Source organism: Xenopus laevis, chromosome 3S, assembly GCF_017654675.1.
Source record: "Xenopus laevis strain J_2021 chromosome 3S, Xenopus_laevis_v10.1, whole genome shotgun sequence".
NCBI classification, from domain to species: domain Eukaryota; kingdom Metazoa; phylum Chordata; class Amphibia; order Anura; family Pipidae; genus Xenopus; species Xenopus laevis.
In genome coordinates this window covers 36751867-36778099 of record NC_054376.1, presented here as the reverse complement: position 1 = coordinate 36778099, position 26233 = coordinate 36751867, and the positions used below count along the sequence as shown (strand labels likewise).

The 26233-nt window shown below is 40.4% G+C and overlaps 1 protein-coding gene across 1 annotated transcript in view; it reads left to right on the top strand.

Annotated features, from left to right (window-relative positions):
* The window catches only part of smad3.S (SMAD family member 3 S homeolog), a 63377-nt gene extending 47134 nt beyond the window's left edge, over positions 1–16243 (top strand). Inside the window, exons 3-9 of the mRNA XM_018255244.2 lie at positions 1114–1248; positions 2496–2567; positions 3659–3709; positions 9859–10071; positions 11970–12107; positions 13146–13290; positions 15495–16243. Coding sequence (XP_018110733.1) covers positions 1114–1248; positions 2496–2567; positions 3659–3709; positions 9859–10071; positions 11970–12107; positions 13146–13290; positions 15495–15618 — 878 coding nt within the window. The 3' untranslated portion in view covers positions 15619–16243. The remainder of the gene's footprint in view (positions 1–1113; positions 1249–2495; positions 2568–3658; positions 3710–9858; positions 10072–11969; positions 12108–13145; positions 13291–15494) is intronic.
* The last annotated feature ends 9990 nt before the right edge of the window (positions 16244–26233 follow it).

Below are 26233 nucleotides of genomic sequence, written 5' to 3'. Positions count from 1 at the left end.
TTTTTGTCTTCTAATTGAAGTAATAAGATCTGATTGTATATTTGTTTTCCCTTTTTTCCCCTAAGGGTAGGGACACACTGGGCGATTTGGGGAGATTTAGTCGCCTGGCGACTAATCGCAGCGACTTTTCTCCCCGAATGCTTCCCCTCTCTCTGCGCCTGGCTAAAATGAAAAATCGCCTGCGCTAATCACACGCAGCGATTCGTTTTCCGAAGTCGCCCGAAGTTGAGAGGGGAAGCATTCGGGGAAGATTGGTCGTGGAAAGTCGCGGCGATTAGTCGCCAGGCGACTAATCTCCCCAAATCGCCCAGTGTGTCCCAGCCCTAAAGCTTCTAAGGGTAGGGACACACTGGGCGATTTGGGGAGATTTAGTCGCCTGGCGACTAATCGCAGCGACTTTCCACGACCAATCTTCCCCGAATGCCTCCCCTCGCTCTGCGCCTGGCTAAAATGAAAAATCGCCTGCGCTAATCACACGCGGCGATTCGTTTTCCGAATTCGCCCGAAGTTTCCTCGTGAGGCAACTTCGGGCGACTTCGGAAAACGAATCGCCGTGTGTGATTAGCACCGGCGACTTTTCATTTTATCCAGGCGCAGAGTGAGGGGAGGCATTCCGGAAGAAAAGTCGCTGCGATCAGTCGCCAGGCGACTAAATCTCCCCAAATCGCCCAGTGTGTCCCTACCCTAAGGCTGGCTTATCTGGCAGTTTTACGTTGTCAAAAAAACTATTTGGCAGGCTGGCCAAAAGCTTTCTTATAAACTCTGGTACAACTTGTGTTTTAACCCCATTATGTGGGACTCAATTGTCAGGAAGTATGTTATACACAAGGACACAAGGACAGTCCTTTTTACGTGAGTGAGATACTTTATATTTAGTAATGCACAAGGTAGTAAGTACAATTCCACAGCAAAAAAAACATAGCTACAGTGGTCCTTTAAGAATTTGCTTCCCGCCTGCATAAGAAAATCCAATAGATGTTACTTCTAAAGGATATATCATGTGTATATATATATATATAATTATATACTGTGTGTATATATATATATATATATATAATTAGAAATATATATGTATATTATTTTATTCTCTAAATTCTACCCTGTTGCTTCCAGTTCTACCTCCTGTGCTGGTTCCACGAAACACCGAAATCCCGGCGGAATTCCCATCACTTGATGATTACAGCCATTCCATTCCAGAAAATACAAATTTCCCAGCAGGCATCGAGCCACAGATAAACTACATTCCAGGTTTGGTTTCAAACTGTGACAGTAGCTGGATAGGGCTCTGCATGATCAGCGTCACACATGCTGTTCCTCCCAAGGGAGCACTTAACAAGTTCAGTATCCCTTGAGTTTCTGTGTAGTCACTAATATCAAGGGTCAGAGTACTTAGCTGGATGAATCATACCTCCTGAGGAATCAGCATAACGTTATATTTCTTAATATCAACTAGAAACACTTAGACCTCAACACTGAACAAACAGAGAATTGCTCTGTTAAAGGGTCACCAAAAATTTAAATTTGCTTTGCAAGTTCGGGCTCATCCCAGGTGCAACTGCAAGAGCACTAGGGGTGCAAAACTGCATTTACCTCCTGTGCAATGCCTTCTTCCCCTTGCACTGGTAAGCATTTTGCTCAAGGCATCACAGCTTGGAGCAAGGAAACCTGTTCTTAAAGGGCATGTAAAGTCTATAATAGAATAAGGCTAGAAATGCTGTATTTTGTATACTAAATATAAACATGAACTTACTGCACCACAAGCCTAATCAAACAAATAATTTATGCTTTCAAAGTTGGCTACAGGGGGTCACCATCTTGTAAACTTGTTAAACATCTTTGCAAGACTAAGACTGTGCACATGCTCAGTGTGGTCTGGGCTGCTTAGGGATCGTCATAAACAAAGCTGCTTGAGTTCTGCATGGCTGGGAAGTAAGGCGGGGGCTCCCCCTGCTGTTCATAAGTATGATTGTTTCCCTGCTCAGCAGTTAGGGACCGTCTGACAATTCCTATCCACAGCAGTAAATGAAAGGATCATGTATTTAAAACAAAAATAACCCACACATCTACCTATTGGGGACAGGTGATAAGTATGTATTCACTTAGGTGAACCAGGTAAAACTTTCATTTAGATACCAGATGAAAGGTGAACACAGCTAAAGTGATTCCAAATACATGCCAATAAAAGTGGGGGTTGTGTTTCAAAGACAGTATTTTTACACATGCAGGATAGAAATAGTTCAAATTAATAATTTTATTGTATAGTGTTGGTCTTTTAATACAATCCCATTCCTTGGCTTTTATATATACAGCTTTAGGTTTGTTTTTGCTTTGATGCATTTTAATATTGTTCAATGAAAAAAATTAACGTGAATGAAAACTTTTTAAAGATGTGGTAGTAAAAATGGGAGTCTTGGTGTGACCTTTTGTGCAGTACATTCTATCTGTGTTTTTATCCACAGCCTGTCACTAAAATGATATTGATATTGTATCTCTAGAAACTCCTCCTCCTGGTTACTTGAGTGAAGATGGGGAAACAAGCGACCAAATGAATCACAGTATAGATACAGGTAATGAAACAAAGTGAGTGGTGGAGGAGCAGATAACTGTTTTCTGGGTGCATTTGTGTCAACACAGGTAGAAGTTAATGAGTCCCAAGCAGGATAATTTTACCCTCCATGAATGCTTTAGGATGTATTTCACAAGCATATATGAAATTATCCCCCCAGCAAACACAGGGTCTTATTTTCCATCTTCATCAATATGTGTATATTGGATCAGTAGGTTGATAGCAGATCCAGAATATGTTGGCAGCACAATATACTTCACTGAAACAACAAATGATTCAAATGTAACCTGAAGAATACTTTTTTGAGGTTCATAAGATTGCTACATATATTGCTCCCTACTACATGTGTATGGTTAAATCATATAAATAATAATATTATATTCACCCATTCTACTAGGGTTATGGTTCTATTGAGCAAGCAGACAACTAATCCACACCAATAAGCATATATTAAAGTGATTATATTGAATATTAAATCAGTGGATTGTTTACAATTACAATCAAAGTAAACAATATTTAAACTATTTACAATTAAGAATAATCAATACAGGTACATTATTGTCACCACCGGTATGCCCTTTTTGCTTCTCTCTGGGTCATCTGATGACTCCTGTTCCCATCTTGCTCCCAGACTGCTCCACCATCTTTCCCTGGCTGCATCTGTCTTCATCTTCTCTTCTGGCTGCCCCCAGTGTTCTTTTTATCCCAGTCCTCACTAACTGCCCCCACAGCACACCTCCCAACAGATAAGATGGGGGAGGGAAAACCCCCCAACTTGCCCACATCCTGACTAGCGTGTTTTCTTGCATACAAAATCAGTTTTATGGCTCCAGTAGCCCCACTACCATTCCCAGGATACCGTTTAATATATATAATTTAGGTCAGAGTGTGACTTGGAATGTAAGGTACCTGGAAACCTGACTTTGTAATCTATAGAACCCCCCATATTCAGTGGATAACACATAATTATGTATATGCCCCCAAACACATATATAAGTAAATGTCATACCCAAAATGGCTATTTCTTACACATGCACCTCCTATATTTGCTTACATTTAGATTTTTCTTCATCATGTTCTTGTTCTTTTCAGGGTCTCCAAATTTGTCTCCAAACTCTATGTCTCCTGCTCATAGCAACATGGGTAAGTCTTATTACGTTTTTTAGTATATATTAGTAAGTTCTAGTATATATTAGGTCTGAGATTTCTTTATTAAGTATAGACACTAGGTCACTCACACTCTCTCTCTCCTGGTTTTTGGACAACTGTGTAAATAAAATACCAGTGGCTGAATGGGATCACTTGCAGCCAGGGTCCTATCTGCATGAAGTAATATAAATAAACCCACCTGTAAAAGTATAAGCCTATGTATTGGAATGTGTGATCCAGGCCTAATGACCTAAAATCATTGTCCAACCTTACTTATCCTCAGACCTGGATTATTTTGAATATTTGGTTGTATATGGTATATGTATCTCAAGTAAAATGTCACTGCCAGTGCTGTATTAATGACTTGTAACCATCATTGCTTCCAAAATAAGTCAGACTGTATTTAGGGACTAGGCTTTTGGTGTCTTTGTGCTAAAAAGGGTTGAATAAACAAATACATTCTTTGTTGGTAGCTGTCCCACACTACTAGTGCAAGCTTCCTCTGCACCTACAAGGCACCAGGAGCTTGGGCAACTGCAGTAGAGTCAAATGTCCTGCCTTTGCTTTAATGCACATGCATGAATGTCAGTCTGCACTAGCAATGTCTGGGAAAAGGTAACTCAAATGTAGCTCAGCTATTTCACAGGCTGGTGCAGTTAAGTGAGGAGAAGAATTAGCAATATATTTCATTGGGGGAATGCCTAACATTTTGGCACCCCTGTGAAATAGCCTTTTCTTTTGTTTTAACTACTTGGTTGCCAGGCACAGAAACTGCAGACGAACAGAACGTGGAAATGTATAATTTGCAGCACCTTGCAGTCATGTACCTGACATTTATGGCAAAAGCCATAGATTTTACCTTTTAAAGGGTTAAACAAATGAGAACTAGGCAGTGACTACGAAAAATAAATAACTTCCTTATTTATTTGGGAATGGCAAAACAACCCAATAGCCATATTTGGGCAGCATTGCAGTAATTTTCTTCAACCTTTTATATATACTGTATATATAACCTGCCTAACTGCTTGTTGATCCAGAGGAAGGCAAAAAAACATGTTTGAAGCCTCTCCAATTTGCTTCAGAGGGGGAAAAAATTCCTTCCTGACTCCAAGATGGCAATCGGACCAGTCCCTGGATAAACTTGTACTATGCACTATCTTCCATAACCCTCACTTGCTAAAAAGCCAGCCAACCCCTTCTTAAAGTTATTTAATCAGCTAGAACTACTGATTTAGATAGAAAATGCCACATATTTACAGCTCTCACTGTAAGTAAAACCTTCCAAATATTTAGCCATAACCTCCTTTCTTCTAAAAGGGCCGGCACCCCTAGGCCCGCTGATGTTCGTCGCCCCCTTTCGTTGCGCAAATTATCATAATTTTCATAATCTGGATCGGAGCAATGGGGACTGACACGTGAGAAATTTAAAAAACTATTTTATCTCCTGTGCATCCCCAGTGTTTCTGAACCAATGTGGGTCTGGTTGGGCAGCATGCCACCCTAGGCCTGGGCCTTGGGGGCCTTTCCACAAATCCGGGCCTGCCTACTGGTAAATAAAGCATTAGAGAGATTATTATATGATCCCCATATATATATTTATACATACTTATCATATCATCCCCTAAGTGCCTCTTCTCCAGCGTGAACAACCCCAATTAGGCCAGTCTTTCCTCATAGCTAAGATTTTCCATACCTTTATCAGCTTAGTCTCCCTTCTCTGTACCCTCTCTAATACAATAATGTCCTGTTTGAGTGATGGGGACCAAAACTGTACAGCATATTATAAATGGGGCCTTAAAGTGGAAGAATAACCCCCTCCTCCCACAAATCAATGCCCCTTTTAATACAGCTCAAGACCTTATTTGCCCTTAATGCTGCTGACTGGCATTGCTTGCTACAGCCAGGTTTATTATCCACAAGGACTCCAAGGTCCTTTTCCATTATTAATTTGCCTAGTGCAGTCAAGGGAACCCCTTCAGCACGTCGGGGGAGGGAGATCAGCGGCTTGGGGGAGCCCAGTTCGACCCTGGTGCAGTCCCATTAAGGGTATAAGTGGCTTGCATAGTTTTACATCCCAGGCGCATGACTTTATATTTATTGACATTGAATCTCATCTGCCACTTAGTTTATCAAGATCCTGTTGCAAAGATGCCACATCCTGGATTAATTAATTGGGCTGCATAGTTTTGTGTCATCTGCAAACACTGATACATTACATTAGCCCAGAAACCTTTTTTTTTCTACTTCTTAAACACACTTGATTTATCTAAACGTAGTATCACAACTGGCACCCTTAATCCAGTGCTAGGCTCCCTGGTCTCGGCTTTTGCTTCTGCCTTTAACAGCCGCCTTTCACTTAGGGAGGAGCCCTCAGCTAATTAAATGCAGCCAGGTCTTAATAAGAGAGGAGCCAAGCAAAGGTTCTGGATGAGCACAGCACAATTGTTAGCAAGGTTTTGGGCGGAAGGTACAGTTCAGGTTTAGATAAGAAGCGTAGTCAGACAGGCCGGGTCGGTGCGGGCAGAATTCAAGCAAGGTCAAACAAGCCAAGTCGTTGCAGACAGATTACAAACGAAGTCAGACAGGCAATGGTCAAAACCAGGAAATCTTCAGAATGGTCAAACAGGCACAGGTCAGGGTAAAAGAGACGGGCCAGGATCAGGATTACAGAATTCAGGAAGGTCAAGCAGGCAGGAGCAAAAACATGGTATCAAAACAAACAAATATCGCACCCAGGAACTAATGAACTAGACCTAACAACGGGCAGTGAGATAATGCAGAGAGCCCCTTTAAATATTTGGAACTAGAGCCACTGTGCTGACGTCATGACGCACACGGCACAATAAATTACAGAAGTGTCCGCTATAGGAACACAGCATGGAGGAAAGTCATTGCGGCGGGCATCCCCGCCAGCCCACTAGACCATCAGGGTAAGGATTCCTTACACTTAGCTGTAAAATGCAAATGTTTCAGTCACTTTGGCTTTAGGTTCGGCCTTGTATCTGAAATAAACTCTTGACTCTATCAGCAACAAAAATGTGGTCGTTTCAGAGTGGAGTGAATTCATTCCAGAGTATGGTATGTGTTGGCTGAATTCCGGTATGAACTGTCCGACTAAGACTTTGGTTTTTAAAAACACAGCAAAGTTACCAAGGGAACTATGATTTGAGTCTTTACAAAGAAAACATTATGTGTGATTGTGCTGTGGCATGTAGGGTTGCAGCCATGTGGCCTCTTTGTTGTTCAAACCTATATATAAATGCTTCCCATCTGTTAATAGGTGCATGGCAACCAATAAGAGCAAAATAGGTCTGCAAAATCTCTCTTTATTAAAAGAGAAAAGGTATTTCGGCCTGAATACAGTAGCAGTGTCATCCCTGATGCCTCTTTGTAATGTCACGCCCCATGAAAGCACAGCTGTGCACAGTGATTGCCTGAATATCCATAGGCGAATTCAAGATTACAAAGGAGGATTAGAATGGATACACCCAGGTATAAGACATTTGAAATAACCCACCATACTGATGGGTAGTAGTAGTGACGCTAAGAAACAGAAACAGACTAATCTCCCCGAACTGCCTTCTCGCCGACTAGAATCGAAATCACCGGCAAGATGGCACTCGGAGCACTTCGTTTTCCGAGGTGACTAATCTCCCCGAATATTCGAGTCTGTCTCTGCCCTAAAAGAATGCATTTCTAAACAACTCTCTTGCAAACTGCCACACAAATCCATCATAGTATGAACTAGACTAGAGATCTGGAAACGTTTGTGTGTCAGCAGCCTCAGAGACATAAAGTTATAAATATATTAACACATGGTCATAATATTCACCCTACATTTATTCCAAGAGTATACAAGAATGCATTCCAAGCATTCACTAAGCAACTTAACCTAGTGGTCCTCCTTTGTCCACCCCTTTCATTGTAGGTATCAGTAGCTCAGTTTTGGATGTAGACAAGCTGTACTTGACTTTTGTTTGTAGTCTCCAGTTTGTAGTCTGACCTGCCAACTGGTTTCTAGGACTACTTGCAAAGCAACAAGAGGATTGCATGGAAAATGCTTTAATGTACACTTTTTGGACAAGTTCCTACTTTAATCCGGTGGCATAAGCAGTTTCGGGTGCTTCTCCAGCTGAAATGCGCCCACGTGTGCCATCTATTGTTACTTCCCAATTAGGCACTGAAGAGCTCCTGCTTGTCTTCTGTCTATAGCGTTCTTGCTATGCATATATAAAACTGTTCCCACCCTTGTATAAGGACAGCATGTATGGGAATAACATAAAGTGGTTGCAGAATGCTGGGAGCATTAATTCTATCTGGAGACCAGAAGGGTTTCCATTGAGGGACACAAAGCAGTTCACGTTATATGAAGGGTACTTGTGCTTTTGTGGATTTTACTCCATTTCTTTGTTATTTACATGTACACTTTACAATAAAGCGAATTGTCGGCAGTTTTGTAAAAGTAATATATTATGATAGCACTTTATATGAATATAAACATGCCGCTGAGTGCTCTCCTCCCAATCCGGAGAAAATTGGACGGATGTAGGGTTAAGTCAGGCAGTTTGGATTGGCAGGGGGCCAGGCCTGAGTATGTAAGGGCCCTGTCCTTATCAGCGAGGTTGCTGCCTTAAGGGAGTGAGATTGGTCATTATTTAACTCGGAGCACTCTCCCTCCCCTTGCAGAAACCTATAATTTCTGAAGAATGAATCCATTTGATACTTAGCATTTTGTTTCATTTTAGTATTTCATTGCTAAAAGCTTGTGAAGAAGAGACATCAAGCTGCAGATGATTTTCATTGCCCTCTGAACCAAAACCTTCTGCAGAACGACGTGTCTGGCACAAACATGTACATTTCCATTGGGGTAACGGCTAAATTAAAAAAATTAAGCCAGGTTTTGATTTCTCCGTTTGTGGTTTTATTAGCTGTAAAGCTAAATCTACACAGGGTCTTCTCCTGCTTTGATTTGATGTGTAGGGAGACCTCTTAGAATAAGAGTAATAGCCCTGTCACTGAAGTGAGCATGTGCTGCATTGCTATACTAAACGTCCAGGGCTTTCCCATGGTCCGATTGTAGTGCAGAGAAAGGATTACAGATAGTGATGAGCGAATTTGGGCCAGAAATTTGTGAAACGTGAAAAATTCACGGTTTTTGACACCGCCGTCCATCTTTTTGACGCCGAAGTCCATTTTTTTTTTTACGCCATTTTATTGGACGCCGGCGAATTCTCGCGGCAGTTTTGCGAATTTATTCACAGGCAGTGAATCGCAGGAATTCGCACCTGGCGAATAAATTCACCCATCACTAATTACAGATTTATTGGCAGCAAACTGATGCAAAACTGCCTTTTCCTGACTGAGAATGATTCTTTTTATAGCACCAACATATTATTCAGCACTTTTGAGACATTCTACATCACTCACATCAGATCCAGCCCCAGTGGAGCTTACAGGTTAAAGGGATTCTGTCTTGGGATTTTTTTTTTTAAATGCATCAGTTAATAGAGCTGCTCCAGCAAACTTCTGCACTGAAATCTGTTTCTCAAAACAGCAAAAATATTTTTTTATATTTCATTTTGAAATATGGCATGGGGCTAGACATATTGTCAGATTCCCAGCTGCCCCCAGTCGTGTGAATTGTGCTCTGATAAACTTTAGACACTCTTCACTGCTGTATTGCAAATTGGAGTTATATCACCCCCCCTTCCTTCCCCCCAGCAGCCTAACAACAGAACAATGGGAAGGTAACCAGATAACAGCTCTATAACATAAGATATCAGCTGCCTGGTAGATCTAAGAAAAATATAGGTCCCACTGCAACACATTCAGTTACATTGAGTAGAAGAAACAACAGCCTGCCAGAAAGCAGTTCCATCCTAAAGTGCTGGCTCTTTCTGAAAACACATAACCAGGTAAAATGACCAAAGATGGCTGTCTACACACCAATATTACAACTAAAAAAAATTACACTTGCTGGTTCAGGAATGAAATTTTATGTTGAAGATTGAATTATTTGCAGCGTAATTTAGAAATAAAAACTAAACCATAAAAATCATGACAGAATCCCTTTAAGGCCCCTATGGTCAGTGCAGTGAAGTATAGGAAATTCATGTTATGTTCCCTCTGTCTACTCTTTGCAGACCTGCAGCCTGTTACATACTGCGAACCGGCCTTTTGGTGCTCCATCTCCTACTATGAGCTCAACCAACGCGTAGGGGAGACGTTCCACGCTTCCCAGCCCTCCATGACAGTGGATGGATTCACCGACCCTTCCAACTCTGAACGTTTCTGCCTGGGGCTGCTGTCCAACGTAAATCGAAATGCAGCTGTGGAGCTGACACGGAGACACATCGGTAAATCTGAGGTTTCATTTGCTTATGCAGTGGTAATTTTATGAGAAGTAACAATGATGCCTATGGTGAACTGCAGTATTGCTGCATCTGATAACGTCTGTAACTTCAGGAGAACTTCATTCACTTGACAGCGTGCAACACAGATTCTATAAAAAATACAACCAAACAACAGGGAGTGTTTACTGCTCAGTTTATACAGTTGGTATGGGTGACTAGACTTGGGCCAACCTAATGCCTTGTATTACCCCCAGAACAGAAATCATCTTATGCAGGTGCTTCCAACCTGTGGCCCTCCAGATGTTCAACTACAACAAGTTCACCTTCTGCTATCACTGAGATGCTGTAACATCTGGATTGCCTGTGGTTGCCCATCCTGGCTTTTTTTCTTTTTATTATTCAGTCTAACCAAAGTATTTTGTATGCCGACTATGTAATCCTTGCCAGTCTTTGGTGAGTTACTCTTTATTGGCTGTTTAATGTTTAAGGCAGATGCATAAAGACACATGTAGGTCTCCCTTCATATTGCACCTAATTTATTAGAAATAAAATGTGGGTACCTAACGTTGCACCTTGATTGCTTTATTTTGTTAGAGAGAAAAACCTGTGCATATAATCTGCAGTATTCATTGCACCCCACTAGCTTGTATTTGGGACAGCCATGGAGTCAGGGGCCCCAGATCAGTAGCTATATAATAAGTTAAGGTTGAAACAAGACACACGTCCATCAAGTTCAACCAAGTCTATATATATAACCTGCCTAAAGCTGGCCATAGACACAAAGATATAGTCATATGGTACGAATCTCGGACCATGTGGGGATTGTCCCGACATTTTTCGTAACATAGCGATCAATCGATCGGACAGGTTAAAAGATTTCTGACGGCTAACGATAATTTCTCTATCTAATGATATCAATGGGTGATTGACACTAGAATATGTCAGACATAACTTTCATACAATTGCTCTCTGTGAATTAATGGCCAGAACATCGTCTGATTTGTTCTTTTAATACTTTATTTAATCTGAATGGTTAGTGGCAGGTCGCAAGGTTAGGACACTCGATCGCTTCTCCGAAACAAGGGTGAAATCTGTACGGCTATGGCCAGCTTTACTGCAAGATGATCCAGAGGAAGGCAAAACACCCCATTTGAAGCCTCTCGAATTTACCTCAGATGGGGAAAAATTCCTTCCTGACTCCAAAATAGCAATCAGATCAGTCCCTGGAAAGTTGTTTGTTGGATAGGCACAACCCTGAGCCTGATGCTGCCTTCCCCCTTTCTTTAGGAGAAGAGAATTGTCTGTAGCCAAAGCAACTGGAAGAATTCTCTCTTCTAGTTAAGTCAGCGGTTACCAAAAATTTTCCATTTTGGAGTGAAAACAAAGGACCTCCCACAATATAAAATCGATCCAGCATGCACGGGAGGTTCTCTGCTTGTGTCCTCTTAGCAGCGAGATTCCTATTTCCCAAATATACATGTCACACATACCTTTCAGTAACTGACAGTTGCTTTCTACATAAATATCTATTTGAAAGGATATTTGAATATTGATTGAAGAATATATGCTTTGTTAAGTGGCTAATTGGGAGCAGTTTTCCTTTGTGTTTCGTACGTTCAGGCTTGTGCCACCAATGACTTTGGATAGTGTCCATTACAGGTCATTTATACCAATACACACACAGTGCATGAAGTTTAGAACATTCTGACCTTGAACTGTAGCGTTCTTGTTTTCTGTCATTTGGAAAGAGCTCTGAGATGAAGGGATGGGGAGCATTAGCTCATTACTGGAGGGCATATTATAGCTTTGTCTCGGAGTTTTGGAGTGATCCATAACCGCACCATATGTCTCACTTCCTGCCTTGTGTTCCTGTATACTCATGGGAATGTTTGTGTTTGTAGGAAGAGGCGTGCGGCTGTATTACATTGGAGGAGAAGTGTTTGCTGAGTGCCTCAGTGACAATGCCATATTTGTACAGTCCCCAAATTGTAACCAGCGCTACGGTTGGCATCCTGCCACAGTCTGCAAGATTCCACCAGGTAAGTGTTATCTGCATGGGAATACAGACTTTATGAAAGGTCTTATTTAACATCCCAATAGAAGGCACAACTAATCATATTCCTTCATGTTAGCCCCGTGTGCTACTGGCACAATGCACTAATGCAATAGGCTAGAGTTTGTCACCTTATCTCTTTCATACTGGCCATATATAATCCAGTGCTGGATGCACATTGCAGACTGTACTGGTTTCCAAGCATCTACGCTGCATGCATCGGAGCAAATTACTGATCAGTAATACAGTATGTGGAATTTATATGTGGTATTAACACACAAAGGGGACGTCTTTCGAAGTTATGTGAACTTTTTTTAACTAATAAATTCGAAAGTACTCTTAACTCGAATAGGAGGTTATCTATGAAAAACTCTAACTTCTAATATTCTAACAAATACGAACTACCCGAAAATACTAATCAAATTCTAATTTTTCTCCGAAAAAAAAACTTCAATGTCAGGAAGGCAACTAACTGGTTCAACTGACCTCTGCCATTGTCTTGTACATGAACTCGGCAGGTTTTAGGGGGCGAATTTTCCAATTAGAACTGTTTCCAGGGTCGAGATGTGATAAATCTCATATTAAAATTCGAGTAGTTGAATTAAAATTAAAATTTGTGAGTTTTGACCCCAAAAAAAATGTGAAAATTCGAATTTACCATTCGATCCTTAATAAATCCACCCCAAAGTGTCTGCACTATTAGAGGAATCTCAAACCTATAGCTATGCAGCACTGTTTAAAACCTGCAATCACCTGCAGCCTGGATTTTTTTAATTGGTTGACATATACAGGTTCAACAGCTGAACAGCTGCAGGGTCAGTCAATCACTACCTCTAGCTTTAGGCTGAGATCTTGTTTGAAAAATGAAATGTAAATTGTAATTGATTCTTCATCTTTAAAAAAGTGCAAGAAGTATCCAGTTACACCTTTCTAAACATACTTAACATGGTTGAACAAGCAAACGAGTGTAAGTGGCGGTAACAGCATTTGAGTAATATTAACCAATTTGTGTATTTTTGTGCAGGCTGTAACTTGAAGATATTTAATAACCAGGAGTTTGCTGCTCTTTTGGCTCAGTCTGTAAACCAGGGCTTTGAGGCGGTGTATCAGCTTACTAGGATGTGCACCATACGCATGAGTTTTGTCAAAGGCTGGGGAGCCGAATACAGGTTGGTGCTAAAGATGCTACATTTTGTCTCCAGGCTGTGCATAGTGCTAGTAATGGAGATTTCATTTTGGCTTAAATCTACATTTATTAAATGTTGGTCATGTAAGCAATTTACAGGATGCAAGGACATTAAATAAAGTGTGATGGTTCAGCAGTAGGCACCAGAATACCTAGTGATAATTCTAATTGGAGTAACGTGTTAATTTTGCTACTCTGTACCCTAGCACTATGTAGTATGTTTTGAATGTTGTTATGTTTGCAGCACTTCTGATACAGAAAATCTGTAGAGAACTGCATGTTGCTCTATTAAAATGAAAAGCAGTGCTGTACAAACCAAGAGTTTACAAAAAATAAACAACAAAGGAAAGATGAGCATAGAATATCATAAGCTTCTCTACTCAAGGAAAGGTGAACATAGAAAAACCCATCTTGCTCAACCCAAGAAAAGTTGTGCAGAGAAAAGCCTATGTTTCCCTACCCATGAAAAGATGTACATATTAAAGCTCATGCTGCTCAACCCAAGTATAGATGAACATAGAAAAAAGCCATGCTGCTTAACCCAAGGAAAGGTGAACATAAAATGTAGGGATGCACCAAATCCAGGATTCGGTTCGGGATTTGGCCAGGATTCGGCCGAATCCTCCTGCCCGAATCGTAATTTGTATATGCAAAGGAAGGAAGTAAAAAATGTTTTCCCCTTCCCACCCTAATTTGCATATGCAAATTAGGATTTGGTTCAGTATTCGGCCGAATCTTTCACAAAGGATTCGGGGGTTCAGATTCGGTGCATCCCTAATAAAAAGTCCATGCTCCTCAGACCTAGGAAAGGTGAACATGGAAAAGCCCATGCTGCTCAACCCAGGGAAAGATGAACACGGAAAAGGCCATGCTGCTCAACTCAAGAAAAAAATTACATATAAAAGTCCATGCTTCTCAACCCAAGGAAAGATGAATATAGAAGAGCCCATGCTTTTTAACCCAAGGAAGATGAATATAGAAGAGCCCATGCTTCTCAACCCAAGGAAAGATGAATATATCCCATGCTTCTCAACCCAGGGAACGATGAGTATAGAAGAGCCCATGCTTCTCAACCAAAGGAAAGATGAATTTAGCCCATGCTTCTCAACCCAGGGAACGATGAGTATAGAAGAGCCCATGCTTCTCAACCAAAGGAAAGATGAATTTAGCCCATGCTTCTCAACCCAAGGAAAGATGAATATATCCCATGCTTCTCAACCCAAGGAAAGATAAATATAGCCCATGCTTCTCAACCCAAGGAAAGATAAATATAGCCCATGCTTCTCAACCCAAGGAAAGATTAATATAGCCCATGCTTCTCAACCCAAGGAAAGATGAATATAGAAGAACCCATGCTTCTCAGCCCAATAAAAGATGCATATAGAAGATCCCATGCTGCTCAAACCTGCTGTGCATTACTGCTATAAGACTAGCAATAATGGAGACAAGTTATTTATCCTACAGACATAGGTTTTCAGATGTGTGTGTATGTAGTCTCACTGCACCCTGGTTGTCCTTTTGCTTCCGCACTAAATATGTCTGTGTTTACAATCACCAAAAAATGGTGACAGTGTCCATAGTGTGTCAGTACTGTGACAGATGCCATTATATGAAGGGTGTAGCGCGCACAGCATGCCAAAATGAAATATTCTGCTGTTGTGGGAGCTGCACAGACACCCAGCCAGGATCTCAGTTCTGCATGTTGAGTTCCAGATGTTTGGTGACCGTTGTGCAGTTAACCCATTGGTTCCAGGCTTAAGCGCATGGTGCTGGGGGATAGGACATATTCAGTTGTTATATTGGTTTCTTGCAGAAGAGGTTAATTCTCCTCTTCACACTTGACAGCCAGTTTCAGTGCTGGCTAGGAGCCAGAGAAGCTAATGGAACCCAGATGTGCCTCTGTTTGGCAGTCTCATTACTGATCCTGAGGTTTCACTCTCACATTTCACTCTTTCCTTTCTTAACCTGTTCAGTGCAAAAGCCCAGTAGATTCCCAGGCAAAGCGATTGTCAAAGAATCTCTTACCAAACACCGGTGGTCTGTCAGTTAACTTAATCCAAGGACAGACTTGATCCAACACAAGACAGTTTTACTGTTGTGTGTGTAGTATTGCCAATTCTTTAAATCCACTTCAAGGATTCACTGTCCTATGTGTCATATTTTTTTTTTTTTGTTTTATTTCCATAGGAGACAGACTGTGACTAGCACCCCCTGCTGGATCGAGCTGCACTTGAACGGGCCCTTGCAATGGCTGGATAAGGTTCTCACTCAGATGGGGTCTCCAAGTATCCGCTGCTCCAGTGTTTCTTAAAGAGAAGCAGCTTGGTGACAGGATATATCATTCTGTGGGCCAAGTGAGCAAAGAGACTAAGCTTTAGGAGAAAACAAGTCTGTTGCTTCTTAGTCCATTGTTAACATGCTTAGACAAGAGACAGCAAACGGAGGCCAAGCAATTGACAGCCACAGTCTGGTTAGTTTCAGTAGACAGACTTATCAGTGGGACGACATCTCATTGGCCCAGTTCAAGGACTCTTGATCTTGAACTTACAAGAACTCCGATAAAAGCCGGTTCTAACTGCACACCATTATCCAGGATAATCCAAATGCTGCTGTCCACATACACCTTAATTCCAGATGCACGACTTAGAGCCAGTGGACTTGGCCTGCATTAAAAAATAACCATCTTGGGGTTGTGAATCTGGTCAGAACATTTCTGTTTAATTCAGTGGTGTACCTTGCCCTAAAGTTGCCAAGCTTCCTTCACTACAAAGACAGGAGATCTAAGTATACAGCTAATTTGTATATAGCTGCAGGACCAGGCCCGGACTGGCAATCTGTGGGTTCTGGCAAATGCCAGAGGGGCTGCTATATGGCTCCATAGAAAGTTACCATATAGTGGGCTGGTAGGAGGCTGTTTGGGCCTCTGTGTACTTGGAGGAACAGGGCTTATTTTGACTCCCAGTCCAGGCCTGCAGCGGGACTGTGTATGTATGTATGTATGTATGTATGTATGTATGTATGTATGTATGTATATATATATATATATATATATATATATATATATATATATATATATATATATATATATATATATATAGTGAATAAAGTACCCCCTCTTGTAAAATATAAGGATATTATAAGTTACCAAGGAGTTTCATGACCATATAAAAACACGAGGCCGAAGGCCGAGTGTTTTTATACAGGTCATGGAACTCTGAGGTAACTTATAATATCCTTATATTTATAAGATATTATAAGTTATGGGGGTACTTTATTAATTATAATACACAAATTTTAGTGAGTCATGTGACAGAAATTACATCACTACTCACCGTTTATAACTGATGACATCACTACTCACCATTTATAAGGATATAATTTACAAGATATTCATGGCTTTTGTGTATTATATAGTGAATAAAGTACCCCCTCTTGTAAAATATAAGGATATTATAAGTTACCGAGGAGTTTCATGACCATATAAAAACACGAGGCCGAAGGCCGAGTGTTTTTATACAGGTCATGGAACTCCGAGGTAACTTCTAATATCCTCATATTTTACAACTGGGGGTACTTTATTTATTATAATACACAAATTTTAGTGAGTCATGTGACAGAAATGACATCAGAACTCACCGTTTATAACTGATGACATCACTACTCACCGTTTATAAGGATATAATTTACAGGATATTCATGGCTTTTGTGTATTATATATATATATATATATATATATATATATATATATATATATATATATATATATATATATATATATATATATATATATATATATTTAAGATAATCAGGAAGCCGGCACAACACGTCAAAAAGTCATCGCTGCCTGGGTGCAACACGCTCAAAAATTAAGTAGAGAAGTGAAGAAGCTCGCACTCACAGGACTTATCAAAATCAAAAATGGTGTTTATTTCAATATAAGCAACTATAGTAAATATATCTTTTGTTTTGCACCTAACAAGTCCTGTGAGTGTGGTTTTTGCAGGTTGGTTTACATGAATATATAACCAGCACCCAGGCAGTTGTTTGTTTCTACATGAGTGTTCCAGTTCTACGAAGGATATATATATTTGAAGCCTTTTGGATACTTCAGGATGGTTATAGTGGAGCAGCAGAGACATATGGAATGACTTTTCTAAAGTTAAAAATATTGAAGTTCTCTTCAGCTTACTAATCATCTATGGAGTAGTGCCTTACATGTACCAAGTGTCAAACTCAAAATTGATGTAAGGGCTTGGTTGTCTACAAATGGTTTTCCTATGAAACCCTGGAACTTTTTGGTTAGTGGCAGTAAACACTGAGCACAGTCTCCCTATAAATATATGAGGAACAGGCCCCAATATAGAATGTCCATCCTGCAGCCAGCTGTTGTTATGTTTCAACTCCCAGTATCTCCCAAGCCTTTGAGTTGTACACTTTACATCCCTGAAAGTAGAGAACAATTTGTTAAAGCGGAAGTTCATCTTAAAATATGTTGTTACAGATGAACCTGATGGACTAAGCAACTTTTCAATTGACCTTTATTATATATTTTCTATAATAGTTGATTATATAGAATTTCTCTTGTGCCAATTTCCAGCCCCCCAGCAACCAAAAAACACATAAACTGACTGTGAGAGTTCATTTATTTCTGTTTTATACATAATCCAAATATTTCACAAACCACACAAAAAAATGCCCATTTATTTTAAAATACTGCTGTCTGCATCATACTTATATTTTATTTCAAGGTGAACTACCCATGTAATATATTCCTTTGCAGGGCACACTAAAGACCCCAATATACTTATACATACAATATATGTAATATAAGGTGCAAAGTTTGCTTTCAAACTGAGGACTGGAAAATTGCCTCTTGCTGATTAGTTGCTATAGGCAACTAGACCTGTAGCAAACATCTTTTTGGGTGCTATGGCTTGGTACAGCTGGATAAACCAAGTGCCTTTTAGTATAGGTAGACACTTCCCTGATAGTAATGGTTAAAACTGTGGTTTCATGGGGATTCTGTGCTGCTTTGCCCTGTGTACGACAGAGGAGTCTCCGTTGTGCTTGGGGTCCCTGGTTACACTGGGGACTGTCTATGGATTCTCAATAATCACTGTTCATTGTTGTCTCCAACTCCTCCCTTGAGAATCCAACCTTTGGTCCTGACCTGTGCCCATACCAGGAAAAACACTGGATGCATCAGGCATTCAACCATAGTTCTAAAAAATACCTAGGCCATCAGATTTCACCCCAAATCTTTTCCTAGTTGCCCTTTATTACAGTCAGAAAACACAAAATAACCAATTACAAGTCTGCACGCTTGTTAAATGAAATCCACTGTGATTCATTGCTCTAGGACAATACAGTATGTTTTATAGTTACTGTATCTTTCCCCTTTACATTAAGAAATGATTATATTGTGATAAAGAATGGACCATTAGTGTGTGTGTGTGGGGGGGGGGGGCTTCAGGTTGTCATATTGGTATCAGGCTGGCTCCAGGGTACATGTAGCATATATGGGAAGGAGGGCTCCTGTTTGTAGCACTTTGTTGTTGTAACTAAATGAGTTTTATTTTTATATGTCCTCCACTGCCTAACGGTTCTTCTTCTGTCAGTGTATGCATTTCAGTTTCAGCGTTTTAGCTTAAAAGCGCATTACACCCCTAAATATGCTTCTTCCATCTTACTAATCTTTGTACAGTGTAAAGAAAGCAAGGTCCCTCTTCCTCGGTCTCTCCGATTAGAATGTTAATAGTTACACTGCCCAATAATAATAGTGGCACTTTCTCTTACCTCGTTTCCTTTTATACTCATGTAAAGTTTTATTTGTGAATGTAAATAAATCCTCAAAAAGGCCTTTCCAATTTACTTGGCTGCAAGTGTTTATTTGTCTCTTATTCCATTTACCGCCTATAGTATTCGTATACAGCTTAATGCTCCTGGGTATGGAAGAGAGGGAAGTTAACAAGGAGGGATAGTTGGGATAAATAATGCATTGGTTATCCTGAATATAAATTTACATATGCAGTTAGGTCCATAAATATTTGGACAGAGACAACTTTGTTTCTTATTTTGGTTCTGTAGGTTGCCACGATGAATTTTAAATGAAACAACTCAGATGAAGTTGAACTACAGACTTTCAGCTTTGATTCAAGATTGCTTAAAAATGTGAACAACTAAAGCCTTTTTTAACTCCATCACTTCATTTCATGGGCTCAAAAGCAACTGGACAAATTAAAAAACTGAAAATAAAATGTTCATTTCTAAAACTTAGTTGAAAACCCTTTGCTGGTAATGACAGCCTGAAGTCTTGAACTCGTGGACATCACCAGATTCTGGGTTTCCTTCTTTTTAATGCTCTGCCAGGCCTTTACTGCAGCGGATTTCAGTTGCTGTTTGTTTGTGGGCCTTTCTGTCAGAAGTTCAGTCTTGAAATGAAATGCAGCTCAATTGGGTTCAGATCAGGTGAGTGACTTGGCCATTCAAGAATATTCCACGTCTTTGCTTGAATAAACTCCTGGGTTGCTTTGGCTGTATGTTTTGGGTCATTGTCCATCTGTATTATGAAACGCCTCCCAATCAATTTGACTGCATTTAGCTGGATTTGAGCAGACGGTGTCTCTGAACACCTCAGAATTTATTTGGCTGCTTCTGTCCTGTGTCACATCATGGATAAATACTAGTGTCCCAGTGCCACTGGCAGCCATGCACGCCCAAGCCATCACACTGCCTCCGCCGTTTGCAGATGATATGGTATGCTTTTGATCATGACCTGTTCCATGCCTTCTCCATACTTTTTTCTTGCCATCATTGTGGTAGAGGTTGATCTTGGTTTCATCTGTCCAAAGAATGTTTTTCCAGAACTGTGCTGGCTTTTTAGGTGTTTTTTTAGCAAAGTCCAGTCTAGCCTTTCCTTTCTTGATGTGTCACGATTGGCACCCTAAATCCAGAACCAATGCTAGGCTCCCTGTTCTCGGCTCTTGCTTTTGCCTTTAACAGCCGCCTTTCACCTCGGGAGGAGCCCTCAGCTAATTGGATGCCGCCAGGTCTTATTAAGAGAGAGACTTGGATATCGATACACCAACCTCCTGGAGAGTGTTGTTCACTTGTTTGGCTGTTGTGAAGGGGGTTCTCTTCACCATGGAAATGATTCTGTGATCATCCACCACTGTTGTCTTCCGTGGACGTCCAGGTCTTTTTGCTGAGTTCACCAGTGCTTTCTTTCTTTCGCAGGATGTACCAAACTGTAGATTTTGCCACTCCTAATATTGTAGCAATTTCTCTGATGGGTTTTTTTGTTTTGGCTTGTTTCACCTGCATGGAGAGCTCCTTTGAACGCATTCAAAATCTTCCACATACAAGCACCCCCTCCCCTCAAATCAACTCCAGGGCTTTTATCTGCTTCATTGATTATGACATAACGAAGGAATTGTCCACACCTGCCCATGAAATATTCTTTGAGTCAATAGTCCAAAAACTATTGTCCAGTGATTGTTAAAAAAAAGGCTTTAGTTCCTCACATTTTTATGCAATCTTTTTGTTCAACCCTCTGAATTAAAACTGAAAGTCTGCAGTTCAACTGCATCGGAGTTGTTTCATTTAAAATTCATTGTGGTAATGTACAGAACCAAAATTAGAAAAAAAAGTTGTCTGTCCAAATGTATGGGCCTAACTATATACTGTATTATACTAATGTTTGGTCTCACTTACTGTTTTTTCATCCTGACGACGGCTCCCTGTGAGTCGAAACGCGTTGATGCACCATGCACTAATAAAAATCCTTTGATATACATTTGAGGAGTCAATGCCGTGAGTGCTTTCACTGGACTGATATATACAGTGGTGTGAAAAACTATTTGCCCCTTCCTGATTTCTTATTCTTTTGCATGTTTGTCACACTTAAATGTTTCTGCTCATCAAAAACCGTTAACTATTAGTCAAAGATAACATAATTGAACACAAAATGCAGTTTTTAAATGAAGGTTTACGTTATTAAGGGAGAAAAAAAACTCCAAATCTACATGGGCCTGTGTGAAAAAGTGATTGCCCCCCTTGTTAAAAAATAACTTAACTGTGGTTTATCACACCTGAGTTCAATTTCAAAGGTTATAAAGCCATTTCTCCAGCAAACCACAGTGAGAGCCATTATCCACAAATGGCAAAAACATGGAACAATGGTGAACCTTCCCAGGAGTGGCCGGCCGACCAAAATTACCCCAAGAGCGCAGAGACAACTCATCCGAGAGGCCACAAAAGACCCCAGGACAACATCTAAAGAACTACAGGCCTCACTTGCCTCAATTAAGGTCAGTGTTCACGACTCCACCATAAGAAAGAGACTGGGCAAAAACGGCCTGCATGGCAGATTTCCAAGGCGCAAACCACTTTTAAGCAAAAAGAACATTAAGGCTCGTCTCAATTTTGCTAAAAAACATCTCAATGATTGCCAAGACTTTTGGGAAAATACCTTGTGGACCGACGAGACAAAAGTTGAACTTTTTGGAAGGTGCGCGTCCCGTTACATCTGGCGTAAAAGTAACACAGCATTTCAGAAAAAGAACATCATACCAACAGTAAAATATCGTGGTGGTAGTGTGATGGTCTGGGGTTGTTTTGCTGCTTCAGGACCTGGAAGACTTGCTGTGATAGATGGAACCATGAATTCTACTGTCTACCAAAAAATCCTGAAGGAGAATGTCCGGCCATCTGTTCGTCAACTCAAGCTGAAGCGATCTTGGGTGCTGCAGCAGGACAATGACCCAAAACACACCAGCAAATCCACCTCTGAATGGCTGAAGAAAAACAAAATGAAGACTTTGGAGTGGCCTAGTCAAAGTCCTGACCTGAATCCTATTGAGATGTTGTGGCATGACCTTAAAAAGGCGGTTCATGCTAGAAAACCCTCAAATAAAGCTGAATTACAACAATTCTGCAAAGATGAGTGGGCCAAAATTCCTCCAGAGCGCTGTAAAAGACTCGTTGCAAGTTATCGCAAACGCTTGATTGCAGTTATTGCTGCTAAGGGTGGCCCAACCAGTTATTAGGTTCAGGGGGCAATTACTTTTTCACACAGGTTTGGATTTCTTTTCTCCCTAAATAATAAAAACCCTCATTTAAAAACTGCATTTTGTGTTTACTTGTGTTATCTTTGACTAATAGTTAAATGTGTTTGATGATCAGAAACATTTTGTGTGACAAACATGCAAAAGAATAAGAAATCAGGAAGGGGGCAAATAGTTTTTCACACCACTGTATATATATATATATATATATATATATATATATATATATATATATATATATATATATATATATATATATATATATATATATATATATATATATATATATATATATATATATATATATATATATATATAATAAAGTATCGTCTCAATGATCCGCACTCCTCTTGGCCAATCTTCTCATGCACCCGGGTGCTGCTCCTGGGTTATAGTAGATACACACGGAAAATAGCAGCGTTTCGGCTCGTGTCCAGAGCCTTTATCAAGATCTTGATAAAGGCTCTGGACACGAGCCGAAACGTCGATTACTACAGTGATGAGTTAATAAACTAATTTTGTATTGATGAAATCCCAGGAGTGCGCTGCTATTTTCCGTGTGTATATATAATAAAGTGCATAACTGTACATTTATAAACATTGAGTCTAATCTGCCAATTCGCTGCCCAGAACTAAGGTCCTGATCCCCCCTATAAGGAAGACAGACACGGTTGTTCTGAATAATTGTGAAAACACAGATGTATTGCTACAGTGCCCTCCCACAAGTCGCTAATAAATCACATAACAGTGGACCCAATACAGAACCTTGGGGCACATCCCATAGAACCTCAGTCCAATTAGAGAGTGTTACATAACTACCTGATTCTGTCACAATCATATCTTCTAAATTGAAAAAGGAATACTGGTGTAGGGGCAGCCGATTGCTGGTGTGGCTGCTCACATACAACATTGAGGAGTTAAAGGGGAACTATAAGAAAATGAAAATTTATTATAAGCTTCATCATGCTGAAATAAGAAAATTTTCTAAATACATACCACCCAACTGTCCCTTTTTTCGGAGGGACAGTCCCTCTTTTGACAGCTCAACCTGCAGTCCCTCATTTGTACTGGAAAGTTTCTAACTTAATTGGCTTTTAGCAGAGAGCCCAGAACAGCTAACAGGTGCAAATAAGATACTTTGATCAAAAATTCTGATTTTGTTTTCTGAAATATTCAAGTTAATCTTCACTCTACTCCTCTCAGCAGGTGTCTCTCTTTATACAGGAGCTGGGAGTCTGATTTTGAATGACAGTTGAATCCAATATATATATTTTAGGGGGGGCTCCTTTTGCCTAGAAGATGCATTATAAGTCACTTTAGTAAAATCACCAGAACTCCTGTGTCTCTACATGCAAGATTTGTGCCAAAGTCAGGTAGATTTAGTTTGCACTGGAATCAATTATTTGAGTGAACTCTAACACATCTGCTAGGAAAGGAAGCCCCCTATAAGATATATTGGATCATTCAACTGCTGCATGAAGAGAGAAGGAAGAGAAACAGATGCTGAGAGAGGGATAGTGAAGATAAACTTGATTATTTCAGAAATAATGCAGGATTTTTATTTGGTTGTATTTAGAAAGTTTCTTATTTCAGTATGATGAAGCTTATATTAAATTTTCATTTTCACAATAGTTCCCCTTTATGGTACCTGCCAACCAGTGGTGTAACTATAGAGGAAGCAGATCCCATAGTAGCAGGGGGTCCCAGACCACAGGCTCTGCTTCCCCTATAGCTTTAATTATCCCCCTCCCCAGCCACAATCTTACCTACGCAGCAGTGGAGCGGGACACAATCAGGTGGGCAAGTGATGGGAGTCAGGTAGGTGCCACTCCAAAGCTTTTGTGTGTGTGTGTGTGTGTGGGACAGGGTATGGTGGCTACCCCACTGCTCCTAACTGCTGCAGAACTACAACATGCAACTGTCAGCCTTAAAGCTCACTTGCCTAAAGTCTGAGTGGTACAGCCAATGTGGGTCTAGGCAATATGCCATAGGGGATGTGACTAGTTAAACATTAGTTTGAATATTTACCTTTTAAAGGGCAAGTCAACCCCAAAATAAAAATTTCCATAATAAAAGAAAACATAATTCTAAGCAACTTTGGAATATATAATCATTACAAATTTTCTATGGTGTTTACGTTATTTGTATATGTATTGCTATTAAAAGCAGTGTTTTGTCTGTTTCTGTTCTCTGCCCTGATGTCTAAGGGTAAGGCCACACAAGGAGATTCAGGGGAGATTTTGTCGCCTGGCGAGTAATCGCCTCATCTTCTGAGCGACTATCTCCCCGAGCTGCCTCAGCGTGTTTTCCCATAGGCTATAATGAAAAAGTCGCCTGCGCTAATGCACACGCGGCGATGCGTTTGATGAAACTTCAGGCGACTATGGAAAACGCATCGCTGTGTGTGCATTAGCGCAGGCGACTTTTCATTATAGCCTATGGGAAAACAAGCTGAGGCAGTTCGGGGAAGATAGTCGCCAGGCGACAAAATCTCCCCAAATCTCCTCGTGTGAACTAACCCTAAGACTGTTGATACAATGTAAAACAAGGCATCTGATTAGCAGACCTGTCTTTGCTGGGGAACCATGACTGTTGCAACATTGTTTAAAAAGTAACAACCAGGAGTCAAGCAAATGCTGATTTCAATATAAATTGTTTTTACAAATAACGTTAAAAGCACTGAAAATTTGTATTGAATGTATATTGGAAAGTTGAATGTTTTCTTTTATTACCAAACCAAAAAGAATCACTGCACTCCTTTCAAGGATAAGGCAGGTTTATTACAGACCCCACAGGGATCTCAAGCCCTAAGCGTTTCGGGACTCAATCCCTTAATCATAGGCAACCTGCCTTATCCTTGAATGGAGTGCCGTCATTCTTTTTGGTTTGGTGTGTGACAAGCGGTGGGGACGCTGCAGACAGAGCACCCAGCAAGGAATACATGGAGCAGCGCAGGAGGGGGAAGCTGGGAGTGGTCTAATTGGTGTATTCGTTGTTTTCTTTTATTAGGCACATTTTTATTTTGGAGTGACTTACCCTTTAAATAATGTCAGCTGAACCATTTCCACTCACCACTTCCAAGTATATTGTAATAATGTGATGTTGTCCAGAGCTGGGAGCTGGATGTGCCAGAGGAAGAGTCCGGCTGGAATCCCATTTAAGCATCTAGAACGGTTCTGTTTCCAGTGACATCATATCGTTAGGAACATGTGGATAGAACTACAAGCACCAAGGCTGGGACCGACGTTGTGGAAAATCCTATTCCCCCAAAATGGATTATCAGTCATTGATGGCTTCAACCAAGGTAAGTAAAGGAGGGGGGGGGACCCAAAACTCATAAATAAAGTGAGCTGATCTCTGTGGACTTAGTAATGAAATGCACTGCGGTGATATCATTCCTTCCACTCGCTCACTTTGGACTAATAGATAACAGATACAATTTATATGGCCATGGCTCGTTACCAGCACTTATTAGCCAAATAGCACAGCCTCATTAGGGGCTCCCCCCATTTTTGCTTTCTGTATTTCTCCGTCTTAGTTATTTTTTACGCTCGTCAGGGTAACTATGGTTTCTTTAAAAGGGTTGTTCACCTTTAAATTGACTTTTAGTATAATGTAGAAAGTGACATTCTGAGACAATTTGCAGTTGGTTTTAATTTTCACATGTATTTGTGGTTTCAGAGTTATTTCGCTTTCTTTATTCAGCAACTCTCCAGTTGGCACTTTCAGCTGTCTGGTTGCTAGGGTCCAAATTGCCTAAGCAACCATGCATTGATTTGAATAAGAGACTGGAATATGAATAGGAGAGGGTCTGAATAGAAAGATGAATAATAAAATGTAGCAATGACAATAAGGGGCAGA